At 38.2% G+C, this 23,280-nt stretch overlaps 1 protein-coding gene and 1 pseudogene across 1 annotated transcript; both read left to right on the forward strand.

Annotated features, from left to right (window-relative positions):
- Window positions 1–6,652: 6,652 nt before the first annotated feature.
- Window positions 6,653–7,656, forward strand: XB5946328.L (provisional ortholog of olfactory receptor family 11 subfamily L member 1 L homeolog). The gene is given in 2 exon segments (NM_001088437.1): window positions 6,653–7,625; window positions 7,628–7,656. Coding segments are annotated over 2 exon segments (1,002 nt in total).
- Window positions 7,657–14,924: 7,268 nt separating this feature from the next.
- On the forward strand, window positions 14,925–15,883 carry LOC108710541 (annotated as a pseudogene).
- Window positions 15,884–23,280: the final 7,397 nt, after the last annotated feature.

The following is a 23,280-nucleotide window of genomic DNA, read 5'->3' on the forward strand; positions in this document are numbered from 1 at the left end:
GCATTGCTGGTACTTCCGATGGGCCGTTAGGATGAAAAAACGTAGTTTGCAAAAATTTTTAGTTAGCAGGGTAAGTGTTTAGCGCATGGAAATGAATTGCAAACATGAAAAAAGTAGCACTTATCATACCAAAAGTACCAGACCGCATTGAATTGAATCAAGCCCATATTATGGTTTCTAAGACTGACGGTGCTTTCTAGGAGTGATTCACTAAATGGCTGTACTTCTTGGTCCCCTATTAATCTAAAAACCTTATCACACTATGGAGCTGGTGTATCTTGTTAGTGGGGTGTAGGGATTAAATATTCAATTGCAGTTTTATATGCACCTAAGGAAGGCTGTTGGGCCAAAACATGTAGTGCATGGAATATCTACAATAAATACACTGATTGTGAAGATATAAGATGTGTTTTGCTCTCATTTTATTCTTCTTTTTTTTTATTTGTAATGTTTCACAACTTACACTGGGTTGTAGTGTATTGAGTAGAACTCCTGACTTTTATACTATAAAGACAAGTCATTTTGGACAATCACCCTATAGAGTTTTAAAAGGAACCATGGTGCTTTGTCATACATTCTGCATACATTCTGCACTGATTAAATAAAAATCTCTCCGATCACAAAGAAAAGGCTTAGAGACAACATGGACTATAGAAGAATCACCAGTGGAGTTGTAGGACAGAGATGCATTTGAAGACCAAGGAAGAAAAGGTCTATGTTTCTTGGACTCTCTGCTATTGTGTTGATTAATATTAAACTTTATATACGTGTGTTGAAACCATGATCAAATGACCATTTCTCATTCTACAACTGTGGGGTTTGAATGCAGAAATTGTATATAGCTTGTTTTTATAGTAACATATATAAAATATAATTCATTATACATATATATTTTTTCAATTTAAATATCTTATGCTGTATCAAAATAAAATGAGTATAATATTAAACATAATTGTTATTACCCAAAGGATTGTTAATTATCCCAAACCCCAGAGTCTCCTGGAGATTTCTCAGTAGGTTTCTCAGCTTCGGTTGTTACTGACACTGGTTAATAAAAGGAGATCGGTTCTTCCCTGTCCAGTCAGTATCTGGGGTGGTTCTGGTAGGTACAAATCAGGTGAGTATAATATTCAAAGAACATCTTTCCTGTAAAGTGATTTCATTGGAAAGAAATGGTTGGGATTGTGTTGGCAAAATGGCAGGAGAAATACAGAGCAGGTTACACATTGGGAGAAGCTCACAGGCATCGTCCTATAGTTCCACATGATTGGGGGTTTTACTATGGATTTTCAAGCTTCATGTATGCCCCCCACAGTACAAATAGGGACCACTAAAATAGATGCATGGTTTTTTTTTGTAGTGGCACTATTCACTTTAATTTCTGTGCCGTTGTGTCTGTTCTGCCTCATTTTATGAATCATATGTAAGTGCACTATTGATGCTGGAGAACATTGGAGTTACCACTACCCTGGATGTGGTGGTAAAATGTGTGGTTCCCACAGCTGGTAAAGGTGCTACAGGTTTGCATCTAACAGATAATGCAATTTCTCATGGAGACACCAGAAGTCATGGGATCCCCATTCTGAAATTCTTCCAACAACTTGATCACAAGATCATTCACAATTGCAGTGGATGCAACTCTTAAGTATGGGGAAAAACATGGCAAATTTTGTTTTATTAACTGTACACTCTTTTCTCTTCCATTCTGTTTCCATTGTGTGTCCTCATACTCATATTTTGTTTCAATTTATTTTAATAATGGGTTCATCCTGCATTCTTGGAGCCCGATTTAATATTTTTATATAAATTACCAATATTGTGCTTGAAACTTTCTATTTAATGCATCCTGTTTTTCGATATCAGATAAACTGGTAACGGGTAAAAACAGGATATTTATACAGAGGATTTCAAGTATTTTCTGTGTCCAGCCATAGTCCCTTCCTGGTAAAAGAGACTGAACCCATCCTGTAGGGTTTGATGGACCTGTCATATGAGTCATGGTGGTGGCCAAATTGCCTTGTTCTTTTGCAGAAAATTGCAGCTGATTTAAATTTGAGTTTGTGAGGGGACATGATTAGACTTTACAAGTACATTAGAAGACATTATAGACAAATAGCAGGGGACCTTTTTACCCATAAAGAGAATCACGTACCAGAGGCCTCCCCTTCAGACTAGAGGAAAAGAAGTTTCATTTAAAGGAACAGAGTAGGGGGTTCATCACAGTGAGGACAGTGAGGTTGTGGAATGCACTGCCGGGTGATGTTGTGATGCTGATTCAGTTAATGACTATAAGAGGGACTTGGATGATTTCTTGGACAGACATAATATCAAATTTTATTGTGATTTCAAGATCTATAGTTGGAGTGACCATACATCCAGCTTTAGGAGGGGCACTCCTGCTTTTGAGCAGTCTGTCCTTACCAACCTCAAGCAGAACATTATTTCGTCCTTCTTTTTGGGGCTTGTCTATAAAGAAGTATATAAATTACCTTAGGTATACTAAAACAGCAAGAACTGAAGGACACAACAACCATTAACATATTTTTATTATAACTTTATGTAGTTTCCACTGGCAACATAGTGTGATATTTGACAAATAAAAAAATTATATTTTCTACAACTTTTAATACATGTCAACTCATCAGAAAAACATGTTTACAGCCAAAATAATAATTTAACTGTGAATGGGAAGAGCAGATGTAGGTGCAACTAGTAGTTGACCACTGTCCACATTCCCCAAAAATTCTTGCCTTACATTATCACATCCAAATCAATAGTAAACACGCTCATACAGAGGTCTTTATTTCATGAGCTACAAAAAGTGGACACAGTGTCCTTAGAAGCTACAAAGTCATAAAACAATATAGAAAAGAAAAAGAATTGACCTATTGCTTTGCACCTTCCCATCCTTCTAAGTCCAAAAACACAGACATATGTCTACCCCGCAACATGTGTTAAAACATAACTTTTAATAAATATCATTAAGAAATAAGTCCAGATTAACACCATTAAAAATACGTTAGGTACCGGGAGCCGAGATGGGTTATTCACGAAATGAAGAGCACTAAAGACACGCAGAGAAACATTATTGGAGGGATGAAAGCGACACTCATATGACAAAGAACAACCGGTCAGATATATAGGTACTTTCTGCAAATAATGGCCTACCATCAATACAATTTTGTCTAAACATTGGCACATCTGACAAACAGATTCAGTACTATCTACAATGCTGGGACCACGACCACTAACCTGTTGTAGAAGGCCACCTAACCTTAGGGATAGGCTTGTAAAAAGCCATCTGCCCAAATTAGAAAATCGGTCAGTACTTACAGGTACTTTTACATGTGATAAATGCAAAGCATGCAAATATATGCAAAACCAAAATACAGTAATAGACAGATTTGGGAAAACTCACAGAATCACACATCGTTTTACGTGCAATACAGTTAACATTGTTTACATGCTAATCTGCCCTTGTGACAAAATCTATATTGGGAAGACCAACTGGGCATTTAAGAAGAGACTGCTAGAGCATGTCGCAAGCTTTGATAATGCCCCAGATCTGGCTAAGGCTAATAAGAAATTGCCACCGGTCAGCCGCCACTTTTTGGAATATCATAACCATTCCAGTAGTGGCCTTAAAGCCATGGGGCTCTCTAAAATATCTGTGGGTATACGAGGGGGTGATCTTGAGAAAGAACTCCTTTCCAAAGAAAGTGAATGGATTTTCACTATAAATGCACTCATCCCTATTGGTTTGAATGAAAGTATAATCATGAATGTATTCATATGATTCACCTTCCCTGACTATGGGTATATTCCCATATATACCAGCTGGGGTACAATAGGCTATATGGGCTTAAATTCCTCATAATGAGAATGTGGTGTATTCTCGTGATGCTAACGTGTTAGCGTAATAATAACGACAGAATGTTAATGAGGAAACATAATAATAACTACAATCAAGATCTAAACGATATAATCCTGGCCTCAACATGATTTTCACTGTATGGCGCCTCATTAGCATTTTACTTTATGCGATTGTTTCAAATAATCCGCAACATTGTGTTTATAATCCTCTTGCCCTGAAACATGATGCACAAATGTGGCCATTCTAATACAATATTTAAGGTAGAGGGACTCCGCTCTATATCAATACGATGCAGGATGCATGAATGTGGCCACTTTAATACCATATTTAGGGTAGAGGGATTCTGCTCTGTTTGCCTCTGGCCCCGCCCCTTATGATGTGGCATGGAGTCATTGGTGAAAATCCGTGTCTATAAGTAGATGTGCACTGTCAGCAGGTTTGTAGCCTTTGACAAAGTTCACATGCTGTGAACGAAACGCGCGTCAGGCGCATACTCTTTCACGATTTTAATTTTGTTAGGCAGGGCGTCGCAAGATACCTGAAAGAAATGGGATAATTATCACCAGTGGGAGGTTGTTACGCTGTGGGTGAAGGGGTTGGTGTGGCTGTGGTGCTGGGACCGGCTTCTTTTATATCCTACAACACAATTCATGTTTTTACCATTTTTTGCTCCTATTTAACGACCGGAGGGTGTTCACTGCGGGAGAAGGAGTTGGCAACAGTGGGTAAATGGAATCATAAATTCATCACCGCAGCAAGCTTAGAGCTGCACTTACTTATTAACTCTTTCAGTACCTGGCAGGGTTTATACTGTGGGTGAAGGGGTTGGTTCGGAATGGTTGGGAATCGGAACTTACTTCTGCTACCGCCGCAATAAATCTAAGAGTCGCACCTAGATAGTGCCTCTTTCGGTCTAAACGCAGCAGTCTGCTCTAATATTAATATTTTAGACGTTATATGCTGCGGTAATATCAAATTAAATGTATAAGATGCTATGCATGGTGGATTACCATTGTTTATGTATATAAGGCTGATATCAGAACACAACAACACGCCACCAGATTATTTTGTGGGATTGTTCGGCATAAATATTGCTGGAGAGATTTCTTTTAAACCCACTATCCCGTGGCATCTCGCCTCCCTGTACCTAATGTATTTTTAATGGTGTTAGTCTGGACTTCTTTCTTAATGATATTTATTAAGTTATGTTTTAACACATGTTGCGGGGTAGACATAGGACTGTGTTTTTGACTTAGAGGGATGGGAAGGTGCAAAGCAATAGGTCAATTATTTTTCTTTTCTATATTGGTTTAATTATTTGACCTTGCACACCATCGGTTGTTTTCTATTTGATGGTAGGTGCTCCCCAATACTCTTTACTTATTAAAGTCATAAAACAACATAGAGACAGGACAATCCTTCCTAACAAACAACAGGGTTAGTCAACAGGCTAGAACCAGAGAGAAACATATTCATATACAGTATACACTCTTATTGAATGGGCCTATATTTGGCAAAAACATATATAGATGAAAATATACACTAAGGTAGCCAGCATTGTCGGGGAAATGTGTAGGGCTGAGAAGTAGGGATGTAGCGAACGTCGGAAAAAAAGTTCGCGAACGTCCGGACAAAAATGCGAACGGTTCGCGAACGTTGCGAACCCCATAGACTTCAATGGGAAGGCGAATTTTAAAAGCTAGAAAAGACATTTCTGGCCAGAAAAATGATTTTAAAGTTGTTTAAAGGGTGCAACGACCTGGACAGTGGCAGAGGGGGATCAAGGGCAAATATGTTTCTAAAAAATCCATTGTTGACACAGCGCTGCATTTTGTGCTGTAAAGGGCAGAAATCACACTACGTCACTCAGGTGGTGTTTCTGGAGACGGTATTATTATTGATATTTAGACAGAATGTGAAAAAGCTCACACAGCTAGGTGGCAGTGGTTTGAAGAACAGATGCAGATGAGAGATCAGCAGCAGGACAGACAGCTGCCCACAGCAGCTACATACAGAGCACTGCAGTAGAAGGTAGATTACTAGCCAGCAAAGCTACCTAACCTGAAATGTCCCTCAAATCCCTGCAGAGTTCTGTCCCTCCAATACAGAGCAGTATCAAGTAGATTACTAGCCAGCAAACTTACTATCAACTGTCCCTCAAATCACTAACAGCTCTCTCCCTACACTAGCTCTTCCAAGCACACACAGGCAGAATGAAAAAACGCTGCAGGGCTTCAGTTTATATATGGAAGGGGAGTGGTCCAGGGGGTGTGGGGGTGGTCCAGGAGGGAGAGCTTCCTGATTGGCTGCCATGTATCTGCTGGTCTGGGGTGAATGGCCAAAAAAAAGCGCCAGGTAAGGCGAACCCGAAATGGCGAACGTCGCGCGACGTTCGCGAACATTCGGCGAGCGCGAACAGCCGATGTTCGCGCGAACAAGTTCGCCGGCGAACAGTCCGTGACATCCCTACTGAGAAGTTCTCCAATACTAAGCACCAGCTTTATAATCAAGCTCAGAACTCTTGTAAATCTTTAGTCACACTGATAACTCAGCCAAAAACAGAACAGTCCCCAAAACTGATTTGCTGCATTCCAAATAAATGATTTTGGTAACATAAAATAATATTTCAGATGAAGACCCAAGAAACACAGGGGTGTTGAGCTCCTTCTAGATGACGTGATGATCCCTGAAGAGTTTTGAGCATTTGGTTATACCTTATGTGAATACAAACCTTCATTTATACATATAACATACATGTTGTTTGTTTTCTCTTAGGCAATGCATGAGAAGAACCAGACTTTGGTCAGTGAGATTGTTCTCTTGGGATTTCAGAATCTCCACAACTTCAAGATTCCCCTGTTCTCTCTGTTCCTTCTGATTTACATTCTGACCATTTGTTGTAATGTTCTTATCATGGGGTTGGTGTCATTCAGCTGGAATCTACAATCCCCCATGTATTTATTTATACAACAATTGTCTGTGTCTGACCTCATGCAGTCCACAAATATTGCACCCATCCTGCTCCTAACTATAATGAATGAAGGAACCACAGTGTTGCTTGTTGGGTGTATTACACAATTGTTATGTTTTGGTGGCTTGGAAACATTACAATGTCTTCTTCTAGCAGTAATGTCCTATGACAGATATGTGGCCATCTGTATCCCACTGCGTTACTCTTCTATAATGTCCCACAGGGTTTGTGTTATGTTAATTTTAATATCATGGCTGCTTGGTGTTATTATAACGTTCAATACTGGAAATGCCATATGCAAGCTCCAATTTGTTAATCAAAATTCTATTGGCCATTTTTTTTGTGATTTCTTCCCTCTTGTTGAACTTTCATACTCAAACAATTTCTTCTTTCATATAGAAGTAATTTTATCGTCGGTTCCTGTAGTTTTCTTCCCCTTTCTCTGCATCACTGTATCATATATGTGTATTGCCCATGCAATCCTAAAGATAGTGTCCAATACCGGGAGACAAAAAGCCTTCTCCACCTGCAGCTCCCACTTGGCTGTGGTCTCCATATTTTATGGGACTCTCATTTCTATTTATGTGGTTCCTCCCAAAACACATTCACAGACTATAAGCAAAGTTCTCTCTCTGTTATACACTGTGGTGATTCCTTTGGTTAACCCAGTGATTTACAGCTTAAGAAGTAAAGATATCAAGGATGCACTAAAACACATATTAGTAAGCAAATTGAACACAGATTTTTTTTGGACAGCTCTGAAATTACATGTATTGCCCCCCTAGGTGCAGCCACTCTTGTACGGCAATGAAAAACATAAATCTAGAAGCACAGCAACATCTAAACCATTGGTGTCATATTCTAAAGAATTCCCCTTCCAGTGGCAGTCCATTACAACAATTAACTACAAAGTAGAAAAATGATTAACATATAGGAATCATATAAACAAATCTAGCATGAGCATCGATTAGATTGGTCAAAGTTTAATGTGAGCAGGATAACAGGGCACTGCCTAACACATTCTCCCAAATCTTCTCTTCTCACATTCAAAGGAAAGGTTCAGAAGGTCAACAGGAACACTTGGATGATCAGATATAGCAGGGCAAGAGGTGGTTCATCTTCAAGTCCATGCTTTGTAGCAAGCTATGCCCTTCCACATACAACTAACACTATACAGGACTATAGGATGTGGGGGTGTAAACCAGTCATTGTTACCCACTTGCTCTTTGTTCTTAGTCGGTACATAATTTTCATCTTCTACTAAATTAAACTTCTCATCAGCAGTGAAAACATAGGGTGTCAGAAGCAAATTGTTCCTGTACCATCTCTTAACTCTCTTTTGAGGACACTGTAATATTATGCCGGTGCTTCCCTATTATTTGTTTATAATGATTATTAAATTGAGTAATGCACAGGTTTTTAGTTTCCAAATTCCCCTGATATATTTTCTCTTTATTCAGAAGTGATTCCTTTGTAGTTTACCCTGTATTTTCCCTAGTTATCTCTACAACCTCTTTCCTATAGGTTTATGGTACATTCTTGGTTTTTGCAAAAATGGTGAGGTCCAAAACAGTAACCTTATGGAACATATAAAGAGGAAGCACTGGCATGTGATTTCCACTAAAATAAATGAAAGGGGTTCTTTTTTATGTTTTGGACAGAAAAGTGGAAAGCACACCATTTTTATAGGGATGGTTTAATCCTTAGCAACTTTAATCTTTAGTCCAAGCTCCAATCACACATTTTCCGTACACTCCAGGTTTTCCAAATTCACTCGTGATGAGCAAATTTTTGCCAGGCATGGATTCATAGCAAAATTTTGTGTTAGGCCATCAGTGAATTTTTTCACAGAACTCTGGCAAAAAAAACATCCCTATTGACTTTAAAAACATGAGTAAAAACATCAGTTTACTTCAATGCATTTAGAGTGAGAAAAGTTTGAGCAAAGTTTTTAGCATTTGGAGTGCTAAAAAAACTCCCATTGGCCTCAATGCATTTGCACATTTCACTTTGGAGTGAAAAAACTTGAGGAAAAACACTGATTGACTAATGCATGTGGAGTGAGAAAAAAATACCATTGACTTTAATGCATTTTGCATGAAAACAAACCTTAATATGTTTATTGCATTTCACAAATGTTTTGTGTTTTAGTGAATTTTTTTAGCCATTTTGAAAATTTTCTGGCATAGCAAATTGGTACAGAACTTCATATTCACATAAATATTTTATTCTGACCTTTTTATTTGGGCTATGGTTATTTACCATTTTCCACATCCAATGATTATACTCACCCCAGACCTGGGAGAGTGCAGAACTTCTTTTGGACATTATTCAAGAAAAAGTCTCAAAATCAGAGCATTCCTGAAATCTTATGTGTCTATAGTATCTGCCAGTACAGACACTTCCAAATCAACTTACAGTCTGGTGTTTCAATCACAGGATGGTTTTTAGGGAAAAAAATACTAGTCAAAATGAACATATGTTAAAAATTGAAAAAATTTCATTAAAAAAACAGGACAAATAGGTGATGTATTTAGTTTTTGACATAGGCACAGCTGTAAATGCCTTTAAAACACTTGTGCAATAAGGTGCATGTGTGAGAATAGAAGAAGGAAAGAGGGTGAAAAGGCTTTAGCTATAGGAGGAAGAGAATTTCCACCAGATCAAAGTGGAGTAATGGAAAGAACTCAAAAGTGTTCAGATGACAATTAGTGATGGGCGAATCTGTGGTGTTTTGTTTTTTGGTGAAAAGTTCTTGAAACGGCGAAAAATTCTCAAAACACATTGAAGTCAACAATTTTGACACAAGTAACAATTTTTATAGTCGCGACTATTTTGTCCAAATGCATTAAAGTCAATGGGCGTCCAAATAATTTTGACGAGCGACAATTTTTATGTGTGTGATTAAAAAAATTGTCACACACAATTTTTCGCCTGCCAAATTTCTGCCGCAGTTTTGCTAATTTATTCACTGGTGGCGAAATGTGGAAATTCATTGCAAACCCAAGCCTGGCAATTAATTCAGCCATCACTAGAGACAATTGTTTTCAGGCTGAATTGGATTGCAGAAATTAAGCATTGCTGGTAGTGATGGGAGAATTTATTCGCCAGGCGCGAATTTGTGCGATTCGCCGCCAGCAAATAAATTTGCGAAACGCCCGTGAAAATTTGCGGCGGAAAAATGGACGCCGGCGTCAAAAAGGAGACGCAAATTCGCCCATCACTAATTGCTGGTACTTCCGATGGGACGTTAGGATGCAAAAACTTAGTTTGCAAAAAGATTTAGTTAGCAGAGTAAGTGTTTAGAGCATTTAATTGAATTTCAAACATGAAAAAAGTAGCACTTATCATACCAAAAGTACCAGACCGCATTGAATTGAATCAAGCCCATATTATGGTTTCTAAGACTGACGGTGCTTTCTAGGAATGATTCACTAAATGGCTGTACTTCTTGGTCCCCTATTAATCTAAAAACCTGATCACACTATGGAGCTGGTGTTTCTTGTTAGTGGGGTGTAGGGATTAAATATTCAATTGCAGTTTTATATGCACCAAAGGAAGGCTGTTGGGCCAAAACATGTAGTGCATGGAATATCTACAATAAATACACTGATTGTGAAGATATAAGATGTGTTTTGCTTCTTTTTTTCTAATTGTAATGTTACACAATTTACACTGGGTTGTAGTGTACTGAGTAGCACTCCTGACTTTTATACTATAAAGACAAGTCATTTTGGACAATGACCTTATAGAGTTTTAGAAGGCACCATTGTGATTTGTCATACATTCTGGCTGACACTTCTGCACTGATTAAATAAAAATCTCTCCGATCACAAAGAAAAGGCTTAGAGACAACATGGACTATAGAAGAATCACCAGTGGAGTTGTAGGACAGAGATGCATTTGAAGACCAAGGAAGAAAAGGTCTATGTTTCTTGGACTCTCTGCTATTGTGTTGATTAATATTAAACTTTATATACATGTGTTGAATCCATGATCAAATGACCATTTCTCATTCTACAACTGTGGGGTTTGAATGCAGAAATTGTATATAGCTTGTTTTTATAGTAACATATATAAAATATAATTCATCATACATATATATTTTTTCCATTTAAATATCTTATGCTGTATCAAAATAAAATGAGTATAATATTAAACATAATTGTTATTACCCAAAGGATTGTTAATTATCCCAAACCCCAGAGTCTCCTGGAGATTTCTCAGTAGGTTTCTCAGCTGTGTTTGTTACTGACACCGGTTAATAAAAGGAAATCTGTTCTTCCCTGTCCAGTCAGTATCTGGGGTGGTTCTGGTAGGTGCAAATCAGGTGAGTATAATATTCCAAGAACATCTTTCCTGTAAAGTGATTTCATTGGAAAGAAATGATTGGGATTGTGTTAGTAAAATGGCAGGAGAAATACAGAGCAGGTTACACATTGGGAGAAGCTCATGGACATCTTCCTATGGTTCCACAGTAACTGGGGTGGTTCTGGTAGGTACAAATCAGGTGAGTATAATATTCCAAGAACATCTTTCCTGTAAAGTGATTTCATTGGAAAGAAATGGTTGGGATTGTGTTAGCAAAATGGCAGGAGAAATGCAGAGCAGGTTACACATTGGGAGAAGCTCATGGACATCTTCCTATGGTTCCACAGTATCTGGGGTGGTTCTGGTAGGTACAAATCAGGTGAGTATAATATTCCAAGAACATCTTTCCTGTAAAGTGATTTCATTGGAAAGAAATGGTTGGGATTGTGTTAGCAAAATGACAGGAGAAATACAGAGCAGGTTACACATTGGGAGAAGCTCATGGACATCTTCCTATGGTTCCACAGTATCTGGGGTGGTTCTGGTAGGTGCAAATCAGGTGAGTATAATATTCCAAGAACATCTTTCCTGTAAAGTGATTTCATTGGAAAGAAATGGTTGGGATTGTGTTAGCAAAATGGCAGGAGAAATACAGAGCAGGTTACACATTGGGAGAAGCTCATGGACATCTTCCTATGGTTCCACAGTATCTGGGGGTTTTATACTGGAACTAGAATAACCAGGGCAGTAAAGAAGGGTTCACACTAATCACACAATAAATGATTTCAGACTAGTCCTCTGAGCCATTTCTTTGCTCCCAGCCTCAATTTTAAAACTGCGGATCTATATAATGGCAAATACATCATAAATCCAAATATTCCAGATCCATTAGTAAGGGAAGATAAATATCTTTCACATTTTTCCACAACTAACCTAGACTGCTCGGAGTAATCGGTTTTACTTGCTGTAATCTGAAAGTAAGTGAAGAGGAAAACATGGGGTAGATTTACTATACTGTAGGTTGAAGTGTCCCTCGCTAGAAAAAATTTGCCAGAAATCCCATCTGCAGGGACATAACCAATTTACTAACAGGCATAGAGAACATTTGCTGGCAAAAGAGACAGTCGCTAGTGGAGTTTTGCACCCTTTTGCAAGGCGCATTTCCGCTCAGGTGAACGGTCATTCAGTAAAGTGCAAATTTTCTATAATTTTATCTCTTTCACCAGAGTTTCCTTTGCCACCTTAGATATGGCAAACTTATAAGATGAAGCCACATCCTCTTCAATCTAATGTCAGTGACATCATATCCTGTATGTCGAAAAGTCATAAACATTTAAAAAAAACACTGGCGTTAGTTTCATATTTTAAAGCTGGATTGTCTTTAAAAGTCGTTACTATTACAAATTTTTGTTTTAAACCTTTTATACCATTTGAGGGGCATGCCACATTTGTTTTAGGGTGGGCTTATGTCTAGGACATTAGAGGATCTTTTTTGTCTTTATTTTGCTTCCTTGGAAATGTGTAATAATAAGTGGCCACTTCAAGCATTTGCACCAATGTCTCTAATAAAGAAATATATATGACCCATATGTACCCGACCTACTCAAATTGACCTGAGAACAAGTGTACTTATGAAGTTGCACTAGGCAGAAATGAATGTTATTGAAAAATCGCCAACAAATTAACGCTAGCGAAGCTTCACCATCATTTGGCTACAGAGACACAACTTCACATTTTTTTTTTAAAAGGTAATTTTTATTGTTTTGAACATTTAACGCACAAAACACAAAACATCTCGTAGGCATTACATGAAATCAGCCATGAATTACCAGTTGACATATAGAGTATTGTGACACTAAGAGCCATGTATTGGGGTTATTTGGACACTCGTGGAAGTATTCTTTGTGAACTATTTTTGAGCCACCTTTGCTCCAAGCTGGATTGGGAAGTAGCTTAACTGTCTTATGGAGGGGTACACTTAGGTTACCCTAATTCAGGAATCGGATCAATATCACACCATGGCCCCCCAACCTTGTCAAATTTGGTGGGTGAACCTCTAATTTTTATATGTGAGTTTGAAAAATGGGACCGCATTGTTGACCAACTGCTTCCATGCTCTGAGGTATATTATTCCATGCACCCTGCATTGCCACTGTTTTCTTTGCATAGAATAATATGATACGTGACCTTAACCTGGCATGTTTGGCTGGGATTATAGCCTCTACAACCCCCAGGAGGCAGATAGCTGGTGTTATTACCCTTGGGAAATCTAAGTTATCTGCCAGGTAAGTTACGACTTGGGACCAGAAGATGAAAATTTGTAGACATTGCCATATCAAATGGAAAAAGTCGGCTGCTGGTTCTTGACACCTAGGGCAAAAGTCATCAGGGGTTCGCCCCATTTGTCTAAGTCGGGTGGGAGTTACATAGAGATGGTGTATTCATGTCTTATATTGTATTAGCCAATCTTTAAGTGATATGAGACAGGAATATGCATTGCCTGTTGCCTCATCCCAGTCGTCTTGTTCAAGGTCAGGAAACAACTTTGCATTTTAGTGAATTAGTCTAGTGGTAACAGATTTACCATGGGTGACTAATCTCCTCATGCACCGGTGCAGCTGGGACAGCACAATTCTGTATTGTTTGACATTACAAACTAGTTGCTTATTGCAACAGGACAATTTGGTGGGACAATTTGGACTAGAGCTGTACCCCCAGAGCTCTAGCCCAGTTCTCTCCAGTTTCTTTATAAGGGCACTGTGTAGATACTTTTTTTAGTAGGTGCCAATAAATGGACATTTATTCACCATAGGAAGATCTGAATATCAAAGTGGAATGTGTTTTCATTATTTCTTTATTGAACTGTATCAAAGATAAAGATAAAGATTCAGTGATTGCAAGTGAACAGTTTACAATCAAACATAATAATCATAAAAATCAGAGCCATCAAACAATTCAATACAGTATGGTGCCTACTTTAACTCTTCTCTTCTCTGTCATGTTTATGGTTATCTCCATTGAGGAGCATGTCAAAAAATATTGCCCATTCTGTATACTGTGGGGATCTCGGGTAGTAATCCTACTTGTCTCCTATTTGCGCACTGGCCCATAGCCATTTCCCAAATCCATTTATCTAGTTGAAGAGGAGGGCATGGATTATACCAGAGGGTCCCATATTTTTGTAAATATTGTTTGCTTATCGGTTAAGATGCTTCTCAATTTCTCATTGACTAGGATCCGGTTTGGCTAGTTTTTAAATAGCTGTATAGGTAATAGTGGGGATTTCCACGACGATCAATTTAGCTGTTGTAAAGATATGGTGATATTTGTAATAGGATTGGCTTGGTTTGGAGATTTGCGTAGATTAATAGCATTATTTCGTAGACCCTTTCGAAAAACCTTTTTACTTTGGGACATTGCCACCATATGAGATACACTTTGCCCACGTCTCCACATCCTCTGAAGCATTGAGGATAGTAATAGCTGTTACTTTTATGTAACCTGGCTGGTACTATGTACCACCGTAATAAAACCTTATACCCTGCATCAAGTAGGGAGATGTTGATTGAGGCTACTTATTGTATCTGCAACCCTGGCAGAAACGATGAAGGTCAAAACAAAACATGAAGGTGGTGAAACCCAACAATGTAGGGATCAAATTATGTGAATGTTTAGCCAACTCTTTATCTGTATGTTCTTCTCAGTGGTTGTGGTTGGACAAGAGTTTTTATTATAAATATTAACTATTTGTTATTTTCCTTCCAGAAAATGCATGTGAAGAACCAGACGTTGGTCAGTGAGATTGTTCTCTTGGGATTTCAGAATCTCCACAACTTCAAGATTCCCCTGTTCTCTCTGTTCCTTCTGATTTACATTGTGACAGTTTGGGAGAATGTTCTCATCATAGTGTTGGTGTCAATCAGCCGGAACCTCCAGTCCCCCATGTTCTTTTTTCTCCAACAGTTGTCTCTGTCGGATCTACTACAGACTGCAACTGTCGTACCCAACATGATCCGAACTGTAATAAAGGGAGAAGCTACAATAGCCCTTAGTACCTGTATAATACAATTTTATTTTTTTGGTGGCTCAGAATCTTTTGAGTGTTTGCTTCTAGCAGTAATGTCCTATGACAGATATGTGGCCATCTGTATCCCACTGCGTTACACTTATATATTACACTTATAATGTCCCACAGGGTTTGTGTTATGTTAATTCTTTTTTCAGGACTTTTGGGCTTTGGCATTGTACTCATTACTGCGAATATCATAATTAATCTACCATTTTGTGAACTAAATCTGATTAACCATTTCTTCTGTGATCTCTCTCCACTTCTAGAGCTTTCCTGCTCAGACACTTTCTTAGTGAGAATTCAAGTTACTTTATTGTCAATCCCTGTTATTATTTGCCCCTTTATACTGATCATTGTATCATATATGTGTATTGCCCATGCAATCCTAAAGATAGTGTCCAATACCGGGAGACAAAAAGCCTTCTCCACCTGCAGCTCCCACTTGGCTGTGGTCTCCTTATTTTATGGGACTCTCATTGCTATTTATGTGGTCCCTCCTACAGAACAATCACAGACCATGAGTAAAGTTCTCTCTCTGTTGTACACTGTTGGGATTCCTTTAATAAATCCAGTAATTTACAGCTTGAGAAGTCAGGACATGAAAGACGCTCTTAAAAAATCTTTACTAAATGGTGCATGTTGTACACTAACACAATGATATGTGAAATTGAAAAGTGCAACATGTATGATTCAACTTACATTTATAGTAAGTTATAATATAATATATAATAATATAAGTTAAAAAGTTTGTTATTTCCTTATAAAGAAGTTTGGTATTCAGATATTCACATATGTATCTGTATGTATGAATCCATGGTCTCTTATATTGTATGTAATAAATCTCCTCTAGCAAAATGTTCTTATTCCCAGATTTTTTTAAATATGAATATTGGTAGCAGAGGATTAGTGATGTGCAGGTTGACCCAAAATAGTGTATATGATGGCAAGTATATAGCTGCAAGGCTGAGGTATTAAGTCTTCTGGCCAGCAGGTGGAACATTTAGGAGGATCCTGGGTATGATGAGGAGTTCCATCAAACTACCTCTGCCACTTGTGACAACAGAGTGGACTTCTGGTTTATGATTTTTGAAAACTACAATCTGGTGAGACATTGTTTTATTGTTTTCTCCTTCATCATGGAAGTTGTGCCTGTTTATTTTGTGTACTGTGAAAATAAACCACAGACAGGAGCCAGCAAATTTCATTGCCAACCTGATTTGCCTGTGGAACTGTTTACCCTGACCCCCTACCCACTGCTACTGGCAATTCCCCCCACATATATATATAGTGGGTAGTGATAAGTGAAACATTTCACTACGTTTTGGTGCAAAAATGACACGGGTGAAAAAAAATTGTGAACCATAGACTTCAATGCATTTTCGTTAAAATGAAACAGGTCAGATTCGCCCATCACTAATAGTGGGTATGGATGTTAATTCTCAAATTGATCTAACACATTGTCGTGTATTCCTTAATAATAAGATTCTGGGTTTTGCAACAGCGACATAAGAATGAGGTGAGACTCGACGTAGCACTTGTGCTTTTTCATACCACGTAGATCCATTCCAAATTCTGACCTCATCTCCAATGTGTAAATGTTCAAGTGGTTTTGTACTTTTGTCATCATTTTACTTTTGTTTCTCACACGTTTTCTTTCTGTTGTCTGTACCGTTTATGTAGGGTCTTATCATTGTGGTAACACTTAAAGGGAAACTATACCTCCCAAACAATGTAGGTCTCTATAAAAAGATATTGCATAAAACAGCTCATATGGAAAACCTACTTCATGTAAATAAACCATTTTCATAATAATATACTTTTCTAGTAGTATGTGCCATTGGGTAATCATAAATAGAAAATTGCCATTTTAAAAAAATAAGGGCCGCCCCCTGGGATCGTAGGATTCACTGTACTCACAAACATATCAACAAACCATACATGAATGGTCACATGAGCCAATTAACAGACAGAGTTGTGTCTTTTGCTTCCTCACTTCTTCCTGTTACAGTTAGGGGCCGATTCATTAACTTCGAGTGAAGGATTCGAAGGTAAAAAGCTTCGAATTTCGAAGTTTTTTTGGGCTACTTCGACCATCGAATGGGCTACTTCGACCTTCGACTACGACTATCGAAGGATTCAAAGTAAAAATCGTTCGACTATTCGACCATTCGATAGTCGAAGTACTGTCTCTTTAAAAAAAATTCGACCCCCTAGTTCGGCAGCTAAAAGCTACCGAAGTCAATGTTAGCCTATAGGGAAGGTCCCCATAGGCTTTCCTAAGTTTTTTTGATCGAAGGATATTCCTTCGATCGTTGGATTTAAATCCTTCGAATCGTTCGATTAGAAGGATTTAATCGTTCGATCGAAGGAATAATCCTTCGATCGTACGATCGTACTATCTGCGCTAAATCCTTCGACTTCGATATTCGAAGTCGAAGGATTTTAGTTCCTAGTTGAATATTGAGGGTTAATTAACCCTCGATATTCGACTCTTGATGAATGTGCCCTTAGTGTTGTAGTATTTCTGGTCAGGTGATCTCTGAGGCAGCACAGATAGAGTCATGAAATGGTGGCTCAAGGAAAGAGATGTAAAAGGGCAATATTTACTTAAATATATATTCCAGTTTGGTAAGATTCTTTAATATGCCCCTTAATATGATATGAACTATCTGTTGCTTAAGTGTTCATTTTGGGAGTATAGTTTTCCTTTAAGCTCCATTGCAGGTAATTGTGTCTGTATTTGTCGTGCAAGGAATAACTCTGCTGGAGATTTGACTCCTTCCAGGGCTGTTGCTCTGTAATTTAAGAGTGCCCCAAATTAAAATATCATCTATGTAGACTTTTACTCCGTCAATCCCTTCCAAGAGTTGCTGCATTGTTCTGAGAAAAATCTCTGGTGCTGAACTTAATCCAAAAGGCAGAGGCTAGAACTGATACATCCCAAAAGGTGTGTTAAAGGTACACAGTTTTCTGCTTCTCTTAGTGAGAGGAATCAGCCATTGGAGGCATCTAGGATTGTAAATATTTTGGCATTTGCCATTTCACCCAGGATTTTATTCCGAGTCGGTATATGAAAATGTTCTCTCTTTATGTTCTCATTTAACTCTTTGGGATCCAAGCACAATCTCAGCGATCCGTCTTTCTACTCTACAATGACTAAGGAATGTACCCAAGCTGAAGGTTCATCAATAGGCTCAATTACATCTAAGTCAGCTTCTAGCAGTAATGTCTTACGGCAAATATGTGGCCATCTGTATCCCAATGTGTTACACTTCTATAATGAACCAGCGGGTTTGTCAAAAAATTCATTTTCATGTCCTGGACTCTTAGCTTTGGCATTGAAATGAGTATAGTAAATCTAATAGGGGTACTCAAGTTCTGTGACCAAAACACCATTAATCATTTCTTTAAACTTTGATTTATTTCCTCTTCTTGAGCTTTCCTGCTCAGACACTTCTTTTTTTCAAGTAGAAGTAATTGTACAATCCATCCCTCTTGTTTTTTGCCCCTTAATTCTCATTATTATATCATATATGTGTATTGCCCATGCAATCCTAAAGGATTATTTGACTCCTTCCAGAAAACAATTACAGACCATAAGCAAAGTTCTCTCTCTATTGTACACTGTAGTCATTCCTATGATTAACCCTGTTATTTACAGCTTGAGAAGTACAAATATAAAGGAAGCCCTAAAAAAATCAATAAATACATAAATACACAAAAAATGAAAAGAGATATAGTTTTCATTAAAGTTTTATTGCACAAAAAATACCTGTAAGGTAGGAAATCTTTCCACATTATCGATTACATCTGATAAGACAATGAATTGGTCAAATCAATAATATTGGACTATTATTATACCATGCAGAATGTATGATTTCCCTCTCCAGACAATGAATGAGAAGAACCAAACGTTGGTCAGTGAGATTGTTCTCTTGGGATTTCAGAATCTCCACAACTTCAAGATCCCCCTGTTCTCTCTGTTCCTTCTGATTTACATTATGACAGTTTGGGAGAACGTCCTCATCATAGTGTTGGTGTCTTCCAGCCGGAACCTCCAGTCCCCCATATACTTCCTTTTAAGGCAACTTGCTTTGTCTGATCTACTGGGGTCCACAATCATTGTACCCACCCTGCTGCAATCTGTTTTTGATAAAACCAAAATTTCCCTTTTTGGCTGTATTTCCCAAATTTCTTTTTTTTGTGCCACAGAAGCTTTTGAGTGTTTGCTTCTAGCAGTAATGTCCTATGACAGATATGTGGCCATCTGTATCCCACTGCGTTATACTTCTATAATGAACCAGCGCGTTTGTCAAAAATTCTTTTGAACATCTTGGACTCTTAGCTTTGGCATTGAAATGATTATAGTAAATGTAATAGGGGTACTCAAGTTCTGTGACCAAAATACCTTTAATCATTTCTTCTGTGATTTATTTCCTCTTCTTGAGCTTTCCTGCTCAGACACTTCTTTTTTTCAAGTAGAAGTAATTGTACAATCCATCCCTTTTGTTTTTTGCCCCTTAATTCTCATCACTGTATCATATATGTGTATTGCCCATGCAATCCTAAAGATAGTGTCCAATACCGGGAGACAAAAAGCCTTCTCCACCTGCAGCTCCCACTTGGCTGTGGTCTCCATATTTTATGGGACTCTCATTGCTATTTATTTGACTCCTTCCAGAAAACAATTACAGACCATAAGCAAAGTTCTCTCTCTATTGTACACTGTAGTCATTCCTATGATTAACCCGGTTATTTACAGCTTGAGAAGTACAAATATAAAGGAAGCCCTAAAAAAATCAATAAATCTATAAATAGATAAAAAATGAAAAGAGATATAGTTTTCATTAAAGTTTTATTGCACAATAAATACCTGTAAGGTAGGAAATCTTTCCACATTACCGATTACATCTGATAAGACAATGAATTGGTCAAATCTATGTGTGTTGGAGTATGATAAATACATATTGACTATATTTTCCAATTTATTCCCAATCCCCAAAGTACAAAAGCTTAATTGGATGAATAAAGGGTTTGATACACATCTGCACTTTACTTAACTTATTATCAGGATTTAAGGCATTGGGAGCTGTAGAACAGCTCTCTACTCTAGTTCTATTTTCTAACTGGTATATATTGGGCCCCATTCATTAAGATAATAAAATTTGATCTCCTTATTCTATTCCAGATTTTCCCATAGAGCCAGAGGCATTTCAATGAGAAAAAGCTTCTCACACTTTGGGCCAAATTCAATCCAGTGAGAAAAAGGTTTATCACTTTAAAACGTCATGGACAAGATTCAATTTATATGGAAGAGCACTGATATGACTTTTAATCTCATAATTATGACTTTAAAAAGTTGAAATTGTGTTTTTCAGAGGCCCATTTATCAAAGGTCAAATTTCAAATTCATATGAATTTTTTTTTTATTCAAATATACTCACAATTCAACTTTGCGGTTCTTTAAGAAAAATGTGAAAGTCTAATATTCGATTGAATAGAAGCAGTGTTTCTAGTTCATAACAATATTGCAGATAATATGGAAATGCATTTCATATTCTTTTATGAACTATTTCATATTTATTTCTGCTTTACTTCACTGATAAACTGAAAATGCTAACTCTTCACTAGAGGAGGGTCACTGATCATCATGCTAGATATCTATTCTTTTTACCCTTTCCTGGCACACCCTTCTAGATCAGGATCAAACTTCATCGTACTCACCACACCTGCCTGCAGATGATAAGTAAAATCAAAAACACATGTTAATGGTTGGAGAGGAAACTTTAATATCAATATTAACATTGTTGTTTCTCCAATTAATGGTATTCAAGTGAAACAAGATGGGAAATAAGGATGGAATATTTAAAAAACACTTGTTACATAAGGAATCCTAAACCCAGAACAAACCCCAAGGTCTCTGCCTTAGCTCACTCTTCCTCCTATAACCACCACCATTCACTTTAGGAGGAGCCCTCCTCTACTCAGATGCCGCCAGGTCTTATAATGAGAGGACCAGAGGCCTGGGCAGACATGGGAACCAAATGTTAGCAGGAGGAACGTGAAACAAGGAGCATTGTTGTGGGAAAAGCCAGGTCAATACCAAAGCAGAGGAGTATGGACAGAGCAGTGCATAATCAGGAGACAAGTGAGTAGTTGAGGTCACAGGCCGGGTCAAACACAACAATAGCAAAGTACAAAATCAAGATCCAAGAGAGTAGTCAATAAATGGGGAAAGGTCAGGACAGGCAGCTAACTAGGAATGGCCAGGGACAGGCAAGATCAGGAATAGGCAAGACTAACAAGAAATAGCACACAGGAACTATCAAAATAGACCTACATTGGACAATGTGTAGTAGGTCAAGGGCCCTTTAAACATTTGAATTTCACAAATGCAGGAGATGATATCACAGGCCAGATGTGCGTGCACGTTTTGACATGTGCATCAGACAGAAGGAAGTGGGGACAGTAGCCGTCCCCACACGGAGCAAAGCTGGTGCCCTTTCCGTATTACTAGACCACCAGGTACTCTTACAACACTGTTTCATTTTTGGCCCAAAGTCACTTCTCAGGAACTCTTATACCCCATCTACTGCAACACAAAAATTGTCTTCACACAGGGGCCCCACATTTGTCATTCTGTAAGTATCCTCAGAGAATTGTTAGGTCTATCTGTGTTGTGATGGAGCTGTAGGTTGAGAGTTATATCACCTGGCTGAGCCAAGACCTGCTCTCACCTTTCACTTGTAGGTGGCCTTCTTTATCATTTTTGGAGCTCATTGTTTATCTTTTTTCCAACCCAGATATCCTAACATAACTAAGACATATTGCCCAATGCTATTCCATTACTCCATTCCATTTAATTGGATAATTTTGAAGGTTTCAGGACATTTGACATACTGGGCAATGCTTGAATTGGTGATTAGGCAGAATGGCATCCCATTACTTTTTTTAAAATGACTATTTTCCATCCCCGGGGCTGGATGGGAAGACTTGTAATATTGGTGCTTTTTTTAATGTTGAAGTAGAAATCCCTGAACTGGTGGCAGAGATGTGTTGTCTTTCCATGTCACTCTGCTTTCCAGTCTAAGCTTCTTATCTCTCCCATTTCAAGAGCACTTTAACGCAATGTACAGACAGGGCAGCCAGATATTTGCTTTCCTATTAGTTTACTGGTTAATTAGTTAATGAAATGGTCCAATCAGAATTAGTCTTTCTCCTCTTTGTGTGTGAGTGCAGATGCCCTGTTCTGCCCTGTATGATACAGTAATTAGTTGCATGTTCCAAATGAAACCTCCCACAGATATTATTGAAACTGCAGAGCCCCATCTTCACTCACTCAGACCTAATGGGAAGGAATGGCATTTCAATCCCTGTTATCTAAGGTATCTAAAGTGTTCCCAGTGCATAATTAGTAAGGATGCACTGAATCCACTATTTTGGATTCTGCCGAACCCCCGAATCATTCGTGAAAGATTCGGCCGAATACTGAACCGAATCCGAACCCAAATTTGCATACGCAAATTAGGATTTGGATTCGATTCGGCTGGGCAGAAGGATTCGGCCAAATCTGAATCCTGCTGAAAAAAGGCCGAATCCCAGGTCCTAGGCATTCTGGATAACAGGTCCCACACAAGTAAAATACACTTCTGCTGGAAACATAATGTTTCCTTATTATGCTATATAAACATTACACAAAATGAAGAAAATGCTTGTTATGAAGATGGATTGTGATATTCCCCAAAGGAATGATAATTACCCCAAAGTCAAGAGACTATTGTAGATTTCTCAGTAGGTTTCCCAGCTGTGTTTGTTACTGACACTGGTTAATAAAAGGAGATCTGTTCTTCCCTGTCCAGTCAGTATCTGGGGTGGTTCTGGTAGGTACAAATCAGGTGAGTATAATATTCCAAGAACATCTTTCCTGTAAAGTGATTTCATTGGAAAGAAATGGTTGGGATTGTGTTAGCAAAATGGCAGGAGAAATGCAGAGCAGGTTACACATTGGGAGAAGCTCATGGACATCTTCCTATGGTTCCACTGTATCTGGGGTGG

The sequence above is a fragment of the Xenopus laevis genome, chromosome 3L (assembly GCF_017654675.1).
Source record: "Xenopus laevis strain J_2021 chromosome 3L, Xenopus_laevis_v10.1, whole genome shotgun sequence".
NCBI lineage: Eukaryota > Metazoa > Chordata > Amphibia > Anura > Pipidae > Xenopus > Xenopus laevis.